This window comes from Lytechinus pictus, chromosome 3 (assembly GCF_037042905.1).
Source record: "Lytechinus pictus isolate F3 Inbred chromosome 3, Lp3.0, whole genome shotgun sequence".
NCBI classification, from domain to species: domain Eukaryota; kingdom Metazoa; phylum Echinodermata; class Echinoidea; order Temnopleuroida; family Toxopneustidae; genus Lytechinus; species Lytechinus pictus.
Genome location: NC_087247.1, coordinates 58,768,555 through 58,789,938, shown reverse-complemented (window position 1 = coordinate 58,789,938; position 21,384 = coordinate 58,768,555). Strand labels below are relative to the sequence as shown.

The following is a 21,384-nucleotide window of genomic DNA, read 5'->3' as shown; positions in this document are numbered from 1 at the left end:
AATACCATAATAATGCTTCCAAACATCCTTATATCATAAGAGAACTCCAGACAAACACACAGCATTCATGTCTGATTTGTAATACTGCCCTCTGTGGCAAGATGTGGACAGCTAGGCTTGGAATCTCTTCAAAATAAAAAGTCTATCAATTAATTGCTAAATATGAAATATAATTTAGATGACTGGCTCACCATGTCCCATCATAAAGATTAGATAATGTATATATGGTTAATTGCATGGTTGGTTGGTTCTGGAAAGACAATACAGACAAAGGGAGAAAAGGGTAATTTGGAGAGAGAGTGAGAATGCTGTTATCTTCATATCTGCAAAGGAGTTTAACAAAAGAAGAGGAGGCAAGCAAAAAAAAAAGAAAGAAGCAAAAGATATGTCACTACTTTATAATTGCTGATATAATACTGAACAAATGAAGAGTAGTTGTAGTGGTGGGCTATTGGTGAATTGCCAAAAAAAAATGCCCAGGCACCTGCCAATTTCTGCCCTCTTTCATGTATTGTAAGTTTAACTAGATGATTCTCTACTTTACAGGAAATCAGTAAGGAACCTGGATGATTCCCCTTGGCACTGAGCCAATGAGGTGTTGACAAGTACCTGGGAATGAAGGAAGGAGAGAATGAAAGAACGAAGGGGAGATAGATATTTGAGTTCATTAATAGCTCTATTTCAATAAGGCAGCAAATGCTCAAAACTATACTAAGAATTTGATTTTGTGAAGTGTTTTTTCTTCTTTTTTCTGCAGTGATAATCTTTCTCAAGCTGTATAAAATCTATAAATTAATTTATAGTTTGAAAGTAAAAACAAAAGTTTACATCGCTTTTAACATCATTAATGGAGAAACATTCAGATAACATCATATATCTGAGAGTATGAAGGTTTTTTGTGAACTGATATGTCTCCATGAATTTTACAATGAAATTATTGCACTTTACTGGGCCTTTTCAGTCTAATGGACTAAGAGCAAGCCAAATTTCCAAAACATCTAGAATTCATCTAGAATTATATACAATTAGTGTGTACACATATTTCTTTAGTTTTCCCCTTCTTTCTCTCTCCATCTCTTCTATTTCTCATTCATTGTCATCTTTTTTTTTCTAACCTTTTTTGGTCTTTTGCTATTTTTTATCCTCCCTTTTTGCTTTTTCTTTTATTCCCATTGTAGAAGTTGTTTTTCCCCTTTCTCTCTTTTTTTTTTTTGCAGGCTTCTTCACTTTATTTTGTCTCACCTTCTCTCCCCCTTCCCACCCTTTTCTGTCTTTTCTCTTTCAACTTAAAGAGTTTTCTGTCTTTCTTTTTGACATAACGTTCACCTCCTTGTCGGGTTGCACTAATGGTTTGAGCAGAGAGTGCATTTTTAAACTCTCAATTTGTTAAAATACTTAAAGCCCTGTGGGCATAAATTCAGACTTGTCCTGCGTTTCATTCCATTGTTGTACAAAAGGTTGTTGACAATATAACTAAAAACAAAAGAATCAGTGCAGGGAAACTGGCTTGTCTATATGACTAACCCAAGTGTAAATTAGGATGTCTAGTGACATGGGCTATATTTGGGACAGTAAACTAGCTTTGGCTGGTGATAACATCATCACTAACAGATCATGTGACATATGATCACAATTGAACACAATGAATTGTTCATGTCAGACATCAACAATCTTCAAGAATGACTGTGATCACTCTTTTAAGGAAGACAGTCTCATTTTTAAATGCAAACAGATATGCTTGTGAAAGTAAGCTAAATTGGTTAATCCACTTTCAAATTAGAGCTCACATGAGTTTTCTTCAATAACAAAAACTAATTTCACTTTGCACCCATCCCATCATGACTCCTAGCTACTGCCTAGGCAATAAAGCATCAAAATAAGATACCAACAATATCAGACCTTCTGTGTTACCATGGAATTCAGCTACAAAACCATTGTATTACCATGGAGCTAGTAAGGTCTAAGGTGTTTACGAAGCCCTCCATGATAACTATCTGAGGATGGTGAATACACATATGCCGACAGTGGATTGAAGCCGGCGTCAGAGGCAGCTACGACTTATTTTTGAAAGCCGCTGGCTTTGGCCGAGTCCACTTTTTGATGTGGTTTGAAGCGGGTGTCAGTCCTGCAAATTGGTAGGTGTATTGCCCAAAGTGGACTCAAGCCGGCTTGACTACTGAACCAGAAATGGCGAACAATAGATATAGGTAACGAAAAATGTTAAATGTTGACATGAAAAGTCCGGCGACTCCTGTCACATGAATAGGGAACATGAAGGAGGCTTATCTGTATCAGGTTGATAATGATCTTAAAGTATCGCCACCCACATTGCAGGCATGACGGCAGCTTCAAAGCCACCATCGGAGGTGGCCTGAAACTCGACGCATGTGTATCAGGGTCCTAGGAGAATCACTTTAATTTCTAAAGGGCTCATGTTATTCAATGCTATTCTGAATGCACAGTGTTCCTATTTGACAATTCTGATAAATTCTTAAGCTTTTGTTTATTAATCATGATGGTAATGTAAAAGGGTAGTTGCAGTTAAGATCCTATATGATGAAGCTAAAAATCCAATTTACATTGTTTTGTTTGGCAATAAATCATAATCAACTATTGTTTTGTTACATACATCCAAAAGAACAGTTAATGGAAAAAAGAAAAGTGGCGAATAATTATTGACATATGTCGACTTAGCTACCCAGACTGCACTTATTATGAGTGAGTAAAAATAAATCTCAATAGAAATCAGATACAAAGTAGGGCCTCTCTGTGAAGGTCAATTTCACCTACCCCCTCCTCCATTACCATGCCCCTTGTCCAGTGTCTGTCTGTGAGTCATACTTGACCTCTATTTACAAAGCACCTGTCCTAGTTTATGCCTCATAACATTACCCCTGGGACTAAGAGAATCTCCCTAGATATCAAGTCACGTCAAAAAAAAATAGAGATCTACAATTAAGATTATGGGAATAGATATCCCATCAATACACCACTACTTAGTTTTTTTAACAACCAAACCCACAATTGTGCAATAAAGATCCTCTGACATAGTAACAGTTAATCCTTGCAAATTCAAGCTAATCTAGCCCCCTTTACATGGGATGACCCCAATTATGATATGGGACATCTCATATAAAAGGGGAATAAGCCCTGCATAAACTAAAAAGTTGTTCATTAAGAAATCTATTTCTTTGTTACATACTTAAAAAAATGTTTGATCCTGTACCAAGCAGTATATTTAACATTGAATTGATGAAAATTAAAATTCATATCCTCATTAATATGTTTTTGATGGAACTAGGATCTTACCTATCATTCATTGGAATCTCTTCTACTACAGCAGAACCTGTGTTTGCCTTCCAGTTCCCAGAAATTGAAATCCTCCTGAAAACGATACAATGAAAATAGCAACATTCAATTTCAAAATACTATATGAATGTATATTGTCGCAGAACCTGGTGAAATAGAGTGAATCATTTGAAGTATTTAATAGTAGAAAAGGAAATAGGGTAATGCCATAAAATATGTACATACGACCCCTATGTGGGACCTTCATGAAATTTTCCGTCTCTGGTTTCTTGTTCTTATGACAGTCTGTAATGTTCTCAAAGGACCATGACTTGGTCAGTTTATGAAGTGAAGTAAGACTTGAGAAAAACGGGGTCGGACGTACAAAAAGGTTGATCATTTTATGGAATTGCCCAATACATGATAACTAGATACATTAAAAGAAGAAAAAAAACCTAGATAGAAATTTGGGCCTTAACCCATTCTTGTTGTGATATAGAAAGGCAAAATCAAGAAATTTAGGACTAAATATGAAAAAATGCATACTTTGTATGGATTCTTGGAAAGAAAAAAAAATGGATTGAAAAAGATTAGAGAGGGAAAAATCGTTAAAGCACTTCTCTGAATTGATGTTTTCATTGTTACCATAGCAATATAGCTACATTTCAAGTATGCCATGATTGAGGTAGAATAGAGATATTTTTCTCCCCAGATCAGTGCCAATTTTATCATTTCAAATACCCTGGGAATTCCCGAACATCTCACAAGCCAGTCATCTTGTAAAAGACAACCAACCTACAACTAAATTCAGGGGTACATGTAGGCATGGAACTTGTCTCCTAAAACTAAAAACTAACATTAACTGAAACATGGCTGGTGTCATGTAATATGCCATACAGGTCAAGTTCACCCCAGAAGAATGTTGATTTGAATCAATAGAGGAAAATCCAACAAGCATAATGCTGAAAAGTTCATCAAAATTGGATGTAAAATACAAATGTTGTGACATTTTCAAGTTTTGCTATTTTTTACAAAACAATTATATGCACAACTCAGTGACATGTAAATGAGAGTCATTGATGTCCCTCACTCAGTTTATTTTGTTTTTTATTGTTTGAATTATCCAATATTTCAATTTTTACAGATTTTATTTATGTTTGTTGGATTTTTTTTATTCATATTCAAATCAATTTTTGTTGGGGTGGACTTGTCCTTATAAGAACGTCTTTGAATACCTTGGCTAGATCTACGTCTATGTATATCAAGGTTTCTCATATAAAAGCAACAACAAATCAGCAACATAGTGAAGTAGATTCAAATAATTTATTGTGTGTTACAAAATTCAAGATAACTTCCAAATACATAATCATGTGCAAAAAAGAATGAAATGCCCTGAAAAAAATATTTAATAAAATATCCTTTGAAAATAAGTTTGTTTACATTGCAGTAGTCATTCAACTCTAACAAGAAAAAAAAATTAAATAAAACCCAGTAAAGTGCAGAGAGATTAGAACTTTTTTCAAGATAGAGAGAGAAAGGCTGGAAAAGGTGATGAGAGAACTTTCCTAATTGAATTAGAAGGGGTAAACCTATGTACCTCTATACACCAGTAGATTGGTATCAGTCAGCACCCATTACTACCCACATTGTCCTGTGTGTCCCTTAAGTAACAGGGAAACTCCCGAGGAACTATTTCTCATTGACTTGAACTATATTCTTGTAAAAACTAAAATTGTGACTTTTTTACATAGACTATAACAAAAAAGAAAGATCAGTAGGTTTTGTGTGTCTTCAATGTGGTTCTCTAATCTGATGAAGATATTAACATGTTGAAGTACATTAACATTATTTCGACATTCCAAGTTGGTATCAAGCAGATTTGTTCTTTAAAGCTGCAGACAACATGGGTCTCCCAACTTAACAATTCATAGGATCAAGAAATGTTTTAAAGATCATTTAGATGAGATGAGAAAAGACATTTATATCTTGGTATAAACTAATAAGCAAGTGTGAAAGGATTGATTGGAAATTACTAAAGGAGAAAAAGAGAGAAGAGATAAATGTAGAGAGAGAGAGAGGGGGGGGGGGGGGGCTCTACCAAAACAATAAGTTATAAGATATGACATATATGGTGAATCTAGTCATTAATCTTAAACTATACCATGTTTGACATGATTTCTACCTACCCTGAATTTAACCCTTTTAAATTTTCATATTCTTAAGATCTGTTTAAGGTACTAAGGGGGCAGCGGACCTGGAGAATGAACCTACAATGACCCCCATACAACCCTGATACTAACCAGAAAACAGGATCTAGTCTTTATGTTTAGGCACTATCTACTTGTTAATCTAATCTGATGGAAGGAGGTTTTTATTAGAGGGACAGACTCTTATCAATTTGAAAACTAAACACAATCGATAATATTTCACACCATTTTGCTAAAAAAAAATCTGGTTTCATATTGGAAGTTGAACCTTGTAACATTTTTCACACACAGCTGGTAATGGTAGACATTACAGTTAGAATATTCATTATATTTATCAGACAGAGCACTACTTACATGTAACATGTGGGGTGAAATTTTGACATTTTCAAATCCAAAATTATATTGAGACTAACATTTTAGGTGGTCTGGTACAGATGCATGTTTTTTTCCAAAGATTTTTTTTCGAAGTTTTTTTTTTTTTTTTTGCATTATAAATAAAAGTGTTGAATTTATTATCTATCTTGTTTAATTTTCATACAGGAAACAAAAATTGTCTAAGATGAAAAAAAAATGTATACGTGATCTTATTCAAATCTGCAAGTACAAGATATCTTATTGCACATATTTTGTTTAATAGGGTATGATAAACGAGACTAGTCGTCACCACCATATCATGTGACAATGAGACCTAATTCAAACCTGACAGAACACAAACTCAAAACAATTGTTAATACTTTTTTAGACAATAACAGATGACAAAGCTTACTTCCAGGTCAGTTTCAAACAGACCCCTTTACACAATGCATGGAATATTCTTTTTATGTTTTAGTCTCTATTGTCATAAAAACATTAGATGAAATTAGAGTTTCCAGCATAGCCAGCTACAAATATTCTCACCCCTGGGGGAAAAGAAGACCTGTCAGAGCTTTGGTTGCTAGTCTTCTATGATAGCATTATAGATTTCTTTTCTGCAATCAAATTGAACACTTGCTTTTCCTGAAAATTCACTCTACAAAAAATATTGAATGTAGAGTGTCTTTTCCAAGATTGATCTTCCTTTTTTTTCTGAAGTATCCAATGTATTGCAGCCATTCTTTACAGGTCATGAATTTATTAAATTGAGCAATTTCTTGATTGTAGACTGACACCGTGTCATTAGCTCATCTTTGTGCCTTTGGGGAACATGCCTGGGACATACCCCCGATGACATACAGAATATTGGGGGGGGGTAGTGTTGGTTCATAATTAATCACAGTTGCTTTTCTCAGAGAAGAGCTTGACTCACAAAACCTCAACCAAACATGTCACATATCATACCATCCATTGATCTCATTTGTTATATCATGGGATATTTCTTGGAAAAAAGACATAACCTGGATGAGATAAAATGTGCAGTCTGTATGTGAAATCAGTCATAGTATATAAAGTAACATACTGCCACATTGTCCAAATGTAATGAAAAATTATATGATTTATATTAAATGCATTGATATTATCTTGTATAGGGTTTGTTGATGGTATAATTATTAACAAACATTATTGGTCAGTACAAAAAATATCAAATGACCAAGATTTGAGATTTATCAAAGATTAAGGAATTATTAAAACCTTTGATTAGAGCATCACAGCTGAAATGATAGAGATCTTACATAAAATAAATGTACAATATAACATACTAAGTAAAATTACAATATCATATTTTAAAGGTAAAGCTCACCCTCACTATCATAGCTATCCAACTAGACATTAATTTGATTTTCAATTGTTCACTCCGAGGAGTGCCTTAGCCCATAAATTTATAAGACATGTCGGACCTAAATTTGGAATTTGCTACCTTCATATATAAAAATTTGTAAAATATTTTATAATTTAAGAGGAATATGAAGGAATTATTTCTGTCAAAATACTATAAATGATGTTTTTTCAAGTACTTTTCATAATTTTGGTCAATGATGACATCTTTTAAAATTCAAGATGCAAATGATGTCTAATGTCTTACCATGGTATAGGGGCATTTTTTAAGTTTTTGTTTTTAATATTTTATGAATGCTTATTTCAAGCTATGTTTAGTTAAAACAAATTATTTACATATGATGCTATTTAAAGAACTCTGAACTTCAAATATATTTTGTTTATGCTTAGTTCCTACTACTAGTAGTATGTATCATTATCAATGTAACATTTTATTCTCTCAATTATTTTTGTTATGTATAGTGAAAAATTAAACAAACGAACAAACTAGAAGTTTGTTGTAAAAATGCCAGAAAAAACTAAACATATTTGTGTAGGTTTGAGGAAAATCCATCAAAGGTTAGGAATGTTAAGTTTTTAATCTGTGACGTCATATATGAGCAGCTGCCCCCTATGTTATACTCAGTATGTAATATAAAATGCATGAATTTCTAATTTTTCTTTCTTTCAGGAGCAAATGTGAAATGATTTGTCTGTTGACATACTGAAGGTACAATAAAACCATTTTCAAGTTTTGGAGAAAAGGACATTTCATTCATTCTTTAGTATACGATACATGGGGAAGCTGCTCAAATATGTTACCAATTTTTTTTTTTAAATAATTCAAAATCCTTGATGGATTTTCTTTGAACCTTCACCAATATTCTTTTTCATTATTTTGTCTATTTTTAAAATAAACTTTCATCAGGGTGCACTACTTCTTTAAGACAGCAAATGTTGGTCATTATGAAATTCTTACAAAAGATAGATACTATTTTTATGACCCCCCCAAAAGAAGTTTATTACTGGATAAAAAAATTTAATGAATCATAAAAAATTGTTTTTTCTTTAGAAAGTGATTATTACCATGATTACAGATAATGCTTCTAAATAAGATACAGGGTGATTGGAATAAAGAAAACACATACACACACCCAAGAATAAGCAAAAAAAAATCAGTTACTCATTATTAAATGTTTATCCTGAACAACCTACTATAGTCAAGTAGTGTAACCATCTGACTTCTCCTCAGAAAAAAACTGTTTTTATTTTTGTTTCTCGACCATGACCACAAACTTGAATAAGTTCCTGCAATTTACTACTAAACCGCATCAATGACTGCCTTGGGTTGCCAAACTTTTCCCTTCAAGTCCCCCTCATTCCTGTTCTTATGGGGAGATAATGCAAAGAAGCATTTGTCTATCAAATCAGACCCTGTTGGCCTACACAAATAGACAATTACATCTAACGAAATGAACTATACACATACTTGAAATAAATTACTGATTAATTTTTTTCACTAATTCAAATTGTAGTTGAATTTAAGTCATGTAGGTGTGAGGACCTTGTTGAAATAATCACTGACTAGGACAGTTCTTAACAATGTAACTCAAGAATAAATACTGGGTGAAAATTTATCATGAAAATAATATCTAAACCTATTTTAAGAAGCTAAGTTATATATTTTTACCAGTTGAGATGTTAAACAAATCTGTCACAAGAACCTATTTGTAGATATCATTGACTCTGAATTTCATTATACAAACATTCTCCACAAGGCTTTTATGACATTGGTCTTTTAAAACTACAATGCATACAATCATACCATTTCAAGTATCTTTCTAGAAATATCTTGATAAATATGACAAGTTATTTTTCCTTGTTTCTTATTTTTTTAATTCTTTTATTTGATATCAATATGATTCCAAAGTTTTTAAAACATTCAAAATCTCTCAACATTTGTTTGTAATATCTTTTACATTGTTATTTTATGCTGTCCATTTTTTACAACTTTCTAGCGTTCCACTTTAAAATCGTTGCTGATAACACAGTCGTCTTTACCTATATCTTGTTTTATGATCCTGATTTTTACTGATATTTGCAGCTTACTTGGAAAAAAAAACCAGATGACATGGAGGTCATGGAAGTCTTTAGTGCTACATGTAGGAAAAAATACTTATCTTGGAAACATAGTTAATATGCCACAGTATAATTAGATTTAATTACAACAAATGTGATGAGAGTTGACTTGTACAATTCTCTTTCAATTGAGATATCTCCCCAGGGAACTTAACATCACCTTTTCCATTACATGCAAAGATCAATAGATGACACATAGGTAAGGAGCAAATGAAATTTAGTGAGTAGATACAAACAGTGTCATCCTTCATTTGGCCAATCTCTTAACTCTCTTTCCTGTTTGCTTATTATTGAATCGCTCCCAGCACGCAATCTACACTCTACTTTCTTTCCTGCCTGCGTGGGGTGGGGGAAAGGTCTAGCGGTCTAGCTTTAGCAAGGGGGTGGAGATTTTCTGGAGAGATAATTGTTGTGATATGTTGTATGTTCATGTATGGATGAAGATGTACAAATGTATACATCAGAGATGATGGACTAGTTCAGAGCTGTAAACCTGATGTATGTTTCAATATCAGATTGCGATCAATATAATTCTGATGTCTCATATGAAAATGAAATATCCATTTGTAAAGAGGAAAGTGTTGTTGACAAGATGAACAATCTTTAATTTGAATAAGTAGAAACCTTGAAAATAATCTGAATAGAAGAACAGGAAAATGGCTTATCCCCAAATTACAAGATCGGACATTCTTCACCCAAGGATGACCTTGTTTATTCTTGCTAACCTTCGCTTGCTTTTTCCTCAAATCATGTCCATTAGAAGGCTTTTTAAATGATGCACAGGAAAGTCTAATTGCTTAAAATTTGTTTTCATCAACTGGTCTGTCACATGCTATTTGAGAACTTTGTTCCAAGGTGTTATAAGTATATTATATGCTCAATCACAAATGCATCCTCATGCAAGTATTTATGTAGTGTCAAAGGATTGACATATTTAACAATTAATGAAATATATGAAACAACTAACACGAACTAGTGCAGGGTGAATATTTCTATAAGTTGTTTTCAACCCATTGAAAATCAAAAGAGCACAAAAAAGGAGGAAGGGATGAACAGTTATCAATGCGCGCCCCTATTATCTATTTTTTCTTTGTGTGTGTGTGTGCGTGAGTGGGGGGGGGGGCAATTGTTGGGTTGTCGAGTATCATCTGAATGCATCAAAAACAATAGCTAGGCGATAATCAATTTAATTGCAAACCGGACTTACTTGAAAGCTTTGTAAGTATTGCCAATTTTCTGCACTCTAATGTCATACTGAGCGTCGAGGAATGATTCTGTTGTAGCATAACAGTTGGTGATGGCGATGATGCTGCCAATGTCTTGGAAGTCTTGATGATTGTCTACCTTAACCTGAGATACATAAAGAAATAAAAATACATCATCATCAACATCTAATTTTGAAGCACTGCAGTAGTGGTAATAACAAAAACAACATTACTATGCCTACTTGCTGACCAATGGAAATTAAAATCTACAAAATGGTAATAAAATATGTCATGATTATAACAAGGATAGAAGGGTAAGGAGAGCATTAAACTAAAAAAAATCACACAGCCCTCTTTCTATCCAACATAATAAAAAAAAAACAGTTTAAATCTGGAGGAAGGGAAGAGGATGACCCTGGAGCACATCAAGGATTGTCTTGTCACAATTTCAGTCACTTTCTAGTCAACAATTTGTTCTCAACCAATAAGATGTGAGGATTATAGTAGCTTATAACAGTTGTCAATCCAAATCAGTGACAGACAGCTTTATGAAACGTTCCCCTGGTATGCTGTTCAACTACTTCGACCTGCCAAAGAACTTAATGATGCCTTTACCCTGGAAGAAAATGGGCCATAATCATGGACTAATGATCACCTACAGTTATATTGTTTAAACTTATCATCTATAATATTGAAGATGCTGCTGCTGTTATGTCACATTCAATAACTACTTCAAACCCACCCAGGAAATTGGTTCTGATCAGAATTTATCATGGATTTGGTACTGCGGGAGAGTTGCCATGGTAACAGTTTGACATTCAAGTTTCACAACTCAGTATCATGAAGTTATTCTTAGTCAGTGAGGTGAAGCAGAAGGTATGATCTAACATTTGATGTTTTACAAACAGAGGAGCTGGGTGTCATTTGGAAATTAGTACATAGTTTTAGAATTTACAAAGAAATGAGTACAAATGTACAAAGAATAAAAGGGTCATTTTCTATGATGTGTCTTAAAAACATTAATAGTATGAATAACACTGATTCAATGCTATTATAATTACTAGTCACAAAAACCCCAGATCCAAGTGATAAATTTGTTTAAGTGTCTTACTGTCAACCCTCTATTTAATCCATCATGGGGATTGGAGGTGACAATATTAATCACTTAGAGTCATCCAAAGGAAACCCTCAACTGATCTCAAGAGCACTCTGGAAGAAATCTACCTCACTTTCTCATCCCCACTCCTTGCTTTAACTTCTTTCAATTTAGCCCCCTCCCCTCTTCTCCCCATTTCATTATAAGATAAATTAGTTGATATTTATATTATATTGGATGGCTCAGAATGGAATACCTGAAATATTCCAAGAGTTCAGGAAAATATTCCACAAATCACAGATGAGTGGAATATTGGCCCTAACGATTGGAATATTTCTGGTATTTCATGAAATAAAGCCATCCAATATAATTATTATCATCTATCCCACCCCCCCAAAAAAGAGGGAGCAATTCGATTGAACAAGTCATAGATCACTTATCACATTATGCCATCATCACTTCATAGGGCAGTTTATAATCACTCGTGTCGCGTGCGGGTTCGTAATCACTCGCGTTTTGAATTTTTGGCGATTTTTTTTATTTCGGTGCGATTTTTTTTTTAACGGTGTCTTCAATGGGACAGACATGCAGGGAAAATAAAATGAAATTGAAATTCGAGTTTCGTTTTAAGCCGGCAATTAAGTGCCTTAAAATTAAATGTACTCGACTACTGTTTTAACATAACAAACAAGCAAATCAGCCATGTGGCTCAACTAACTTAGAATAGATCCGGACTTCTACTGTGTCTTATACGAGGACTCCGAGTCGGAACTTGCCATATCTGCCACATCGATATTACATCGTATCATTCCCATATGGACATGCCTGCATGCAATGGCCCCAAGGCGGCCGGACCCGGCCGCGGTCGGACACGACGTGCATCGGTAGCATGGAGCAAGCTAACGTGAGTCGAGCTGAGTTAGATCCCACGTTATATATGAGGCGCCGATTGTACCAATATTATATAGAACAATTATTTGTTATATAAATCATTATTCATTAAATAATAAATATTATTTATGTATAATTTACATTCTATTTGTAAATAATTACTATTATATAAAATAACATTTCTAATTATTTATATATAATTCCAAGTAATACTTCATTACTTGTAAATAATAATAGTTCGACATTCCATTATTTATAAATAATGATTATTTATTTTTCATTATCTATAAATAATAATTTTTGTGTTTCATTATTTATAAATAATGACACTGCATACTTCATTATTTATGAATAATTGCAATTCGTTTTTTTATTATTAATAAGTTTGTCGAGTTTTCTATTATTTGTAAATGATAATTATCTATTAAAGGAGAATGAAACTCTTGGAGCAAGTTAGCTTTTGTGAAAGCAGAAAAATCAAAGAATAAGATCAACAAAAGTTTGAGTAAAATAGGACTAGCAATAAAAGAGTTATGAGCATTTGAATGTCGAGATCACTAATGCTATGGAGATCCTCCTATTGGCAATGCGACCAAGATCTATGATGTCACAGATGAACAACTCTCCCCTTTTGGACACTGAAAATATACCCCAAAACATCTCTTTTTGCTCATTCTAATCATATGACAAACGATTCATCAATTATATAATGTTGTGAAACCTCTGTATTTGTCCTCTCATAAAGAGAACACCTCACCTTGTGATAGACTCTATGAAAGTGAGAATATAAGTGAAACAAGTACTAAAGTAATGAGGGAGATGTACGTGTGTGACATCACAGATCTTGGTCGCATTGCCAACGGGAGGATCTACATGGCATTAGTGATCTCAATATTCAAATGCTCATAACTTTCTTATTATTCATTCAATCTTCCTCAAACTTTCAACAATATGTTTATTTGATTTTTCTCTTTGATATGGATTCAGCTGGTTTCAAGGGTTTCATTCTCCTTTAACAATGCCAGTGCACATTTCTTTATTTATAAATAATTTGTTGAGTTTCCCATTATTTATAAATAATGAAAATTCATCGTGTTTCATTATTTATAAATAACATTTTTGTTTGAATATCCCATTATTTATAAATAATTATTATTTATAAACGATTTTTACAGTTTGCCATTATATACAAATAATCGTTATTTATATACAAATAACCATTATTTATAAATAATGAAAAACAAATAATCATTATTTATAAATAATGAAAAACAAATAATCATTATTTATAAATAATGAAAAACAAATTATCATTATTCATAAATAATGAAAAAAAATAATCATTATTTACAAATAATTAAAAAGAAATAATCATTATTTACAAATAATGAAAAACAAATAATCAGTATTTATAAATAATGAAAAACAAATAATCATTATTTATAAATAATAGAATGTCGAACTATTATTATTTACAAATAATGAAGTATTACTTGGAATTATATATAAATAATTAGAAATGTTATTTTATATAATAGTAATTATTTACAAATAGAATGTAAATTATATATAAATAATAGTTATTATTTAATGAATAATGATTATGTAACAAATAATTGTTCTATATAATATTGGTACAATCGGCGCCTCATATGTAACGTGGGATCTAACTCAGCTCGACTCACGTTAGCTTGCTCCATGCTACCGATGCACGTCGTGTCCGACCGCGGCCGGGTCCGGCCGCCTTGGGGCCATTGCATGCAGGCATGTCCGCATATGGGAATGATACGATGTAATATCGATGTGGCAGATATGGCAAGTTCCGACTCGGAGTCCTCGTATAAGACACAGTAGAAGTCCGGATCTATTCTAAGTTAGTTGAGCCACATGGCTGATTTGCTTGTTTGTTATGTTAAAACAGTAGTCGAGTACATCTTATTTTAGGAACTTGCCGGCTTAAAACGAAACTCGAATTTCAATTTCATTTTATTTTCCCAGCGTGTTTGTCCCATTGAAGACACCGTTAGAAAAAAAATCGCACCGAAATGAAAAAAAATCGCCAAAAATCAAAAACGCGTGTGATTACCAACGCGACGCGAGTGATTACGAACGCGAGTGAATATAATAAGCCCTTCATAGGATCAATTTTGGTCGTCGACATATGCGACTTGCATGTCGCTCATTATGATGTCATCAAGCGTAATTGTGCTCTACGCTGCGCATCTCATTGCTTTCATTGTTGTACGCATTGTATATTTTACGCATACGCGCATGAGCATTAAACTGTTGATTATGCTTTCATATTCAGTAGCAAATTTTTACAGGAGCCTATGGGATATTCGTCAGATTTCGGTCCTTTTTAGGGATACGCTCTGATACTGCACAGGCAATTGATGCAGACCAAAATACGCGTTTTAATGCATCGTTAGAAAGCTCTATGTATATGATAATGTATGCACCAATTTAAATCTGATATTGATCTTCCTGTCTGTTACAAGATCTTCTATTCCAGCCTCACCCCCTCCCTGACCCCTCTTTACATCACATCCTTGCCCTCAATATAAGAGGGAAACTAATAAGGGGCTATCTTTTCTACTTCTATTCATTCCTTATGGCACAAAATATTGTAGGGACTTTTTTAAACCAAAAAAAATACACTTGAGGGTGAACTGCCTATTGTCAACATTTTATTTCTTCCCAGCCATTTGTGGTTTCTCTATGACATTACCCTTATTCTATCCCTCTATACCCCCTACCCTCTCTCTTGCCATAACTTTCAACTTTTTTGGAATACACATAATAATAATAATAAACAGTTCTTGTATAGCGCATATCACGATTATGAATAATGTCTCTATGCGCTTCCAAAGGACTTGGATATTATTACCCCAGCTGTAGCTTGGCAGTACCTGTACCTAAGATAGATAGCATATGAAATACACATTCAAATTCTTTGTTAAAATCGAATTATTTTGACAGAATAACTGACAACATTGATAGAGTGTAATGAAAATGAAGTAAAATACCTTGCCCATTCCTGCATGTGCATGCCCTATCTTGATGACAACAGGAAACCTAGGTGTTGTGAGCTGAAAATAAATAGAGAAAAAGAAAATCAAGTTACATTATACCTATAGTAATTAAAAATCAAATTAGCATACATACCCACTGTAATACCAATCAATACATGGGTTAGCGAACATTTTTTAGAAGTAGCCAATAGTCATGTATGATACCATCATTTTCTATTATGACATAATTTAAAAGATGATATGAAGGCATTCAATACCATTAAGCACATAATTTTCTTTCTACATATCAATAACCAAAAATCTAAACTACAAGGATTAGTGTAATCAATAAATCTAAGATTCTTAGAAATAATGAAAATAAAATCAATAAATGAAATTGGATTTAAAAGATTTTGATGATTTGTTAGTAAAGTTTTTAGTTTTACATTCTAGATTTGTATTATAACACATCTCACCTCTGTATTACATTGAAATTTAGACAAAGAGAAAATGGTACAGATGGGACAGAAAAGAATATTGAAAAAAAGGGAGAGATGTGAAGAATAAGAATCATATTAATTATCAAAATTGAAAGAGCAATTAGTAGAGAGAAATAGCAGTTAGAACAGATAAAAGTACGAGTTGTCAAGATGCTTTAATTACAAGTGCATTTAATAGATGAATGCATTGTACAGGTTCAGACCTGTCTTTTGACTTTTCTTTTTGCGCAATTTATAATATCTTTAAAAAAAATTATCCACTGGATTTTTCTACAGAGTTCAGCAAAAAGATGAAGAATTGTTTCCAGCATGATGGATATTGCCATAGCAATAAGGCTTATATACCTTAATTATGACTGTAATATTTTGGACATACACATCTTTCCCATCAATTTGATATCATTGTTACTTACAATGTGTACTTTGTTTCTTTTTATAAACTTTGTACAAGTTTCGGTAATTATGAACAATCAATTTGGATTACCATTTTCTCTTTCTCAATTACAATCAGTCTTTAGCCAGTTTCCATTAAGATTTCAAAGTGAAAAATTTAATTGGGATCATTGCCTAATGTAGCAGGTGTAAGGTAAATACTCTTAGAAATTGTATTAAAAAAATATGTGCACATATTGGTAACAATGATGCCTTAAGCATTTTTATTATCAACTGTTTGAGAAAAGAGCAGTTCATAAATGCCTTACTCAATGTGATCTGGCTTGAAATTGAACCCTTGACCTTCATGTTACTAGTCAGCTACATTATAACTGGGTCACAGAACCTCCATGATTGTAATTCATTCAAAATACATACAAAGTCATATTTAATACTGTAAACAAAACTAGGAACAAAGCTTAACTCTGAACAACATTTAACACAATGGGGGCAATTAATTTTCTATACAGTTAAGGTATCTAACGTGATACTGATAACTATTTCTATTGGGAAAACACACAACATAGTAATTAGGAAAAACTGCAAACTTCTATATACACTCTAAAAAAACAAGAGTATGTTAATGCAACTGAATCTTTGAATTTTTTACAATTTCCATGTCAGAAATAGTAAAATTGGAACAACAAAAAAGACAAGAGAGAATGTGGGGGTGGGGGCTATTCCATACATTTTATTTTTTTTGAATAATAATAATGTTTGTGGATGTAAATTGAGGGTGGCTTAAAAATAATTTTGGAAGAACCGGAATATACAATGGTAAATGATATGTGTTGTGTAATATGCTCTGATCTAAATTATACCCTATTTCATGGTGAGACACAATAATTAAACATTGAATAAGAACATTGGAGACATCAGGAAAGTGGTGTTGTTTCTCTCTGTTAACTTACCATGCTCATGTACATACATACATGTATGCACACACTACATTTTTAATATCAGATACATGATACTCAAGCAAAGCAGTCCAAAATTCATAGCAAAGTTCTGAGGAGTTGTAAGAAGGTAAAAGTGAATGTTTATATGTAAATAATGTGTGCAGTGAAATAGGAATGTTCAAGTAGTCTTTGTTCCAGTAAATATACACCATTGCACTGATTTATAACCATTTATATGGCACCATCCTGAATGTGCTCATAACAGAAATTATAATAGAAAAAATCTTCTTCTAATCTTCTCTTAATAAGGAAATGAGTTAAGAGAAAAAAAAGTTGGTCAAGTACAGACTTTGGTAAATTCATGCAGGTCTTGATATATCTTAATATAATATAAAAAAGAATGATGTTGTCCCTCATACATCATTTTACATGATGTTTTCCCATTTATTCATTTTTCTTATACTGCTTGTTAGATTTTTCAACAGGTATTGACCTATATGATTTTTTTTCTAGTAATAACTTTCTTTTTGAGTGTGACAGTGACATCTTTCCCCAAAAACCAATCAACATGAAAGAATTTTCTAGGCTTCCCATGCCCCCCTCCCCATTTACTAAATACTGGATCCATCCCTTGGTACAACTTCTGATAAGGTTATTGAAGCCTGGCTGGAGTTTTGGTACAGGGTCAATAAAGTGAATTATAATCTAACATTCACATCATACATAAAGTGTGGTAGCCACTGGCATTCTGTGAATTGCAAAATTTATCCTTAAATACATTTTCATTTCAAATCCATCATAACTGTTTCAGGAAATATACATTCATATAATCTAGTAATGAATTGGAATGGTAGTAGGCACATTTGGGGATTAACAAAGGCTAAATGCTCTAAACTACAGCTCATCTTACATTGCAGGATTTGACCAACTTTATATGATCCAATGTTACGCAAACATCAAAAGTAAGGTATTGTTAGTAGAAGTATCAAAGATATGATTTCATTTTAAATAATATTTTAAATGTTACAAGTAAATGATGCATGGGACAATATCAAAACACTCTAGATCTTTAACACTAATCAAGATTATGTTCACTGAATTAATAACATAATATCAAATGACTTTAAAAATACATTTTTCTGATCTGTCTTTCAGGTGGAGAGGGGGAGGCTGCATCAGGCAAGAGTTATTCAACATCACTTCAAATGTTCACATCAAACATAAGAACAGCTATAGCAAATCTAAAATAATCACAATGTTAAAAAGTTGGATGATCAAGTGACTGCAATGGGGGAGGGGGAGGGATGCAATAACGACAAAATTATGAAAGAAGATGAAGTTTGAACTGGTAATAGAAACATAGAAACCAATCAAGGAGCTGGGGTTACTAAAAGATGGAGAGAAGGTGGGGGGGGGGGGGGTACCAAGCCGATGAAAAGGAGGGGAGGGTGAGATGATGTTAACATAAAAACACAGTGCCAGTGAAATGTCAAATTGTTTACCATGCCCGTGTAAAATCCAATCGCCTAGATGCAAAATGCAAGTGATGGACAATAAAGAAACATGAATAAAAAACATTCACTGGTGAAATAAATATAACAGAAGCCATGGAAAAATATAAAGCAATAAAAACTAAATAAAACTTGTTGACAGAGATGAAACTATGAAGTAATTCTTTTCACCTGCATTACGTGTGCCCTGAACTGACCCGTTTTTAATGTCTATCAGAACAGAAAGAGGTGTACAAGAAAAGAAGAAAAAGGTACAAGGTATTCAGATCATCTCAATCACACAACAAAATAATAAAAATCAAAAAGCATGAACTGTATCATAACAAATAAATTTTCAATAAATAATCACTTATTCAAATTATTTCAACTAATAAATTAACATCACATGTTGGAAGAGAAATTGCATCTCCATCCCAACAGAAATTGGTGGTCTATCTGGTGGTCTAACTTGATTCAAAAGTTTACTTTTGAATGAAATCATAGATATCTATATGATCAATATGGAAAACTTATACTGAAGAAAAACAAGCTCAAAAGAATAACCTATTAAACTACCTTAAAATATTGATATACTAAATATGGTAAATCTATCTATTGACAAATGGACTAGCATTAGCTCATTTAAAAAGAGCTCATTAACAATCCTACAGTGACACAAGAATACAGAAATCAAACTAGAGAATGAGTGATCATGATCTCAATGAACAAACAGTTTATCTCTCCTGGGGGCCGTTTCATAAAGCTGTTCGTAAGATAAGAGCGACTTTAAGAACGACTGGTGATCCTTTCTTTTGGTTAATAGTATATTCATTGGCGATGGTTTAGAGTGTAAGAAAGGATCACCAGTCGTTCTTAAAGTCGCTCTTAACTTACGAACAGCTTTATGAAACACCCACCAGGTTGATTTTTTTTTACATGATTCAATATACACATATAATACTTTTTATGTATATCGAGTATAAAACATAGGTTGATGACAGTAAATTTCAAAATAGAGGACCTGATTTTTTGTTAACAATATCATAAAATCTCAGCTTGTTTACTTTAGATGAAAGTAGTCCCATGTGAGAAATAAATGAGAAGAGAACGAAATGTACAATTTTAAGATAAACAGACCCCTGAAGAGCTGCGCATATATAAATGAGCATCTCTGGTTGTTATCTGGTCAGGGTTCATGGATCTACCTACCTGGAATTTCCTGGGAAGGAGGAAGGGGTTCGTTAGAGGTGTAGATCAGCCAAACCCATAACAATAACAACATCACTACCATTATCATTGTTCTAGTATAAGATTATCTACATTTGTTACCAATTGTTCAACCCTTTCTGTGAATGTTAAGTGAAATAACGCTCTCACTCTCTCCATAGATCTTTGCCTGATCTATGCAGTGTATTATATAAATGACCACCCAAACCTTAATGACTGGAAGTACACTGGTTAAAATCATGATTTGTGAATGGAGGCAAGCTATAAGTGGCACAAGTGTAGCTAACCCCAGACAAGAGACTACACAAAGACAAACTTGATTGGTTGGCAATATACCTACCATATCTATTATTACATTGCCGCCCACATAAACTTGGTAAATGGTTAGATCCAATAGTAAAATCTTGAAATTGGTGTTAATTTTTGTTACCAAAGCTATTCAGAACATTCATTGTACGTCATTCTAACTGCACTTATAAGCACAATGTTCATGTCAAGTGTTTCATTTTACACACTTAAAACTGTGCACTACATTTCTTCACACAGTATGTGGTTCATCAGCAGTGTTGTTCACTAATCTTTCAATAAAGGAACATCAAATTGACCTCCTTCTTCCTCTTTCCACTAATAATTAAATATAGAAAATGTTCATTGGTTTAGCTAGTTCATTAATGAGTTAATGTCCTGTTTGCAAACAGATACTAGTACTTTAAATTGAATATACATATGATACGTCCAGTTCAATACATGAAGGTGAAACGATCTCATCATAAAACAGGACCTTGAATGTAACAGAAATATTTCACAGGTCTGTCACATTTTCAGAAACAAACACTTTGTGAGGCATTCCATTACAATTTATTATCTCTTTTGATTAGAAGGCATATGATCCAACAATGAATATATCTGATCTACCCTTGACAGATATTCCAATGGGTCTACCAAACTCAAGTTAACAGGAATTACCTAATTTCCCCCTCCCTCCAATACTTTACGAGTCGTTTTGGCTCAAGACCAAGACTGCCTTATATCATTCTATTCACACCAGGATTTCAAACTTTTTTTCAATGTACGAATGTGGCAGGATCTGTGTGAAAAATAACTCACTTCATGTCTGTTGTGTAAAAAAGTCACATGGAAATAACGAGGGGAGCATTTCATAAAGTGGTTTGTTATTGATTTTTAAGCCAACTGTAAAAAGCTACTGAGAATATACTTTTTTCTGTAAAAATATCTGGAAAGATGTTTCATAAAAAGCCTTAATACTT

At 33.0% G+C, this 21,384-nt stretch overlaps 1 protein-coding gene across 1 annotated transcript; it reads right to left on the bottom strand.

Moving 5' to 3' along the window:
• Positions 1-751: 751 nt before the first annotated feature.
• On the bottom strand, positions 752-19,128 carry LOC129255457 (synapsin-2-like). Its single transcript, XM_054893807.2, has 4 exons — positions 19,082-19,128; positions 15,584-15,646; positions 10,573-10,715; positions 752-3,384 (listed from the first exon to the last, which is right to left on the bottom strand). Exons 1-4 carry the CDS (start codon positions 19,085-19,087, stop codon positions 3,306-3,308), a joined length of 291 nt encoding a protein of 96 aa, XP_054749782.1. The 5' UTR covers positions 19,088-19,128; the 3' UTR covers positions 752-3,305.
• Between the last annotated feature and the right edge of the window lie 2,256 nt (positions 19,129-21,384).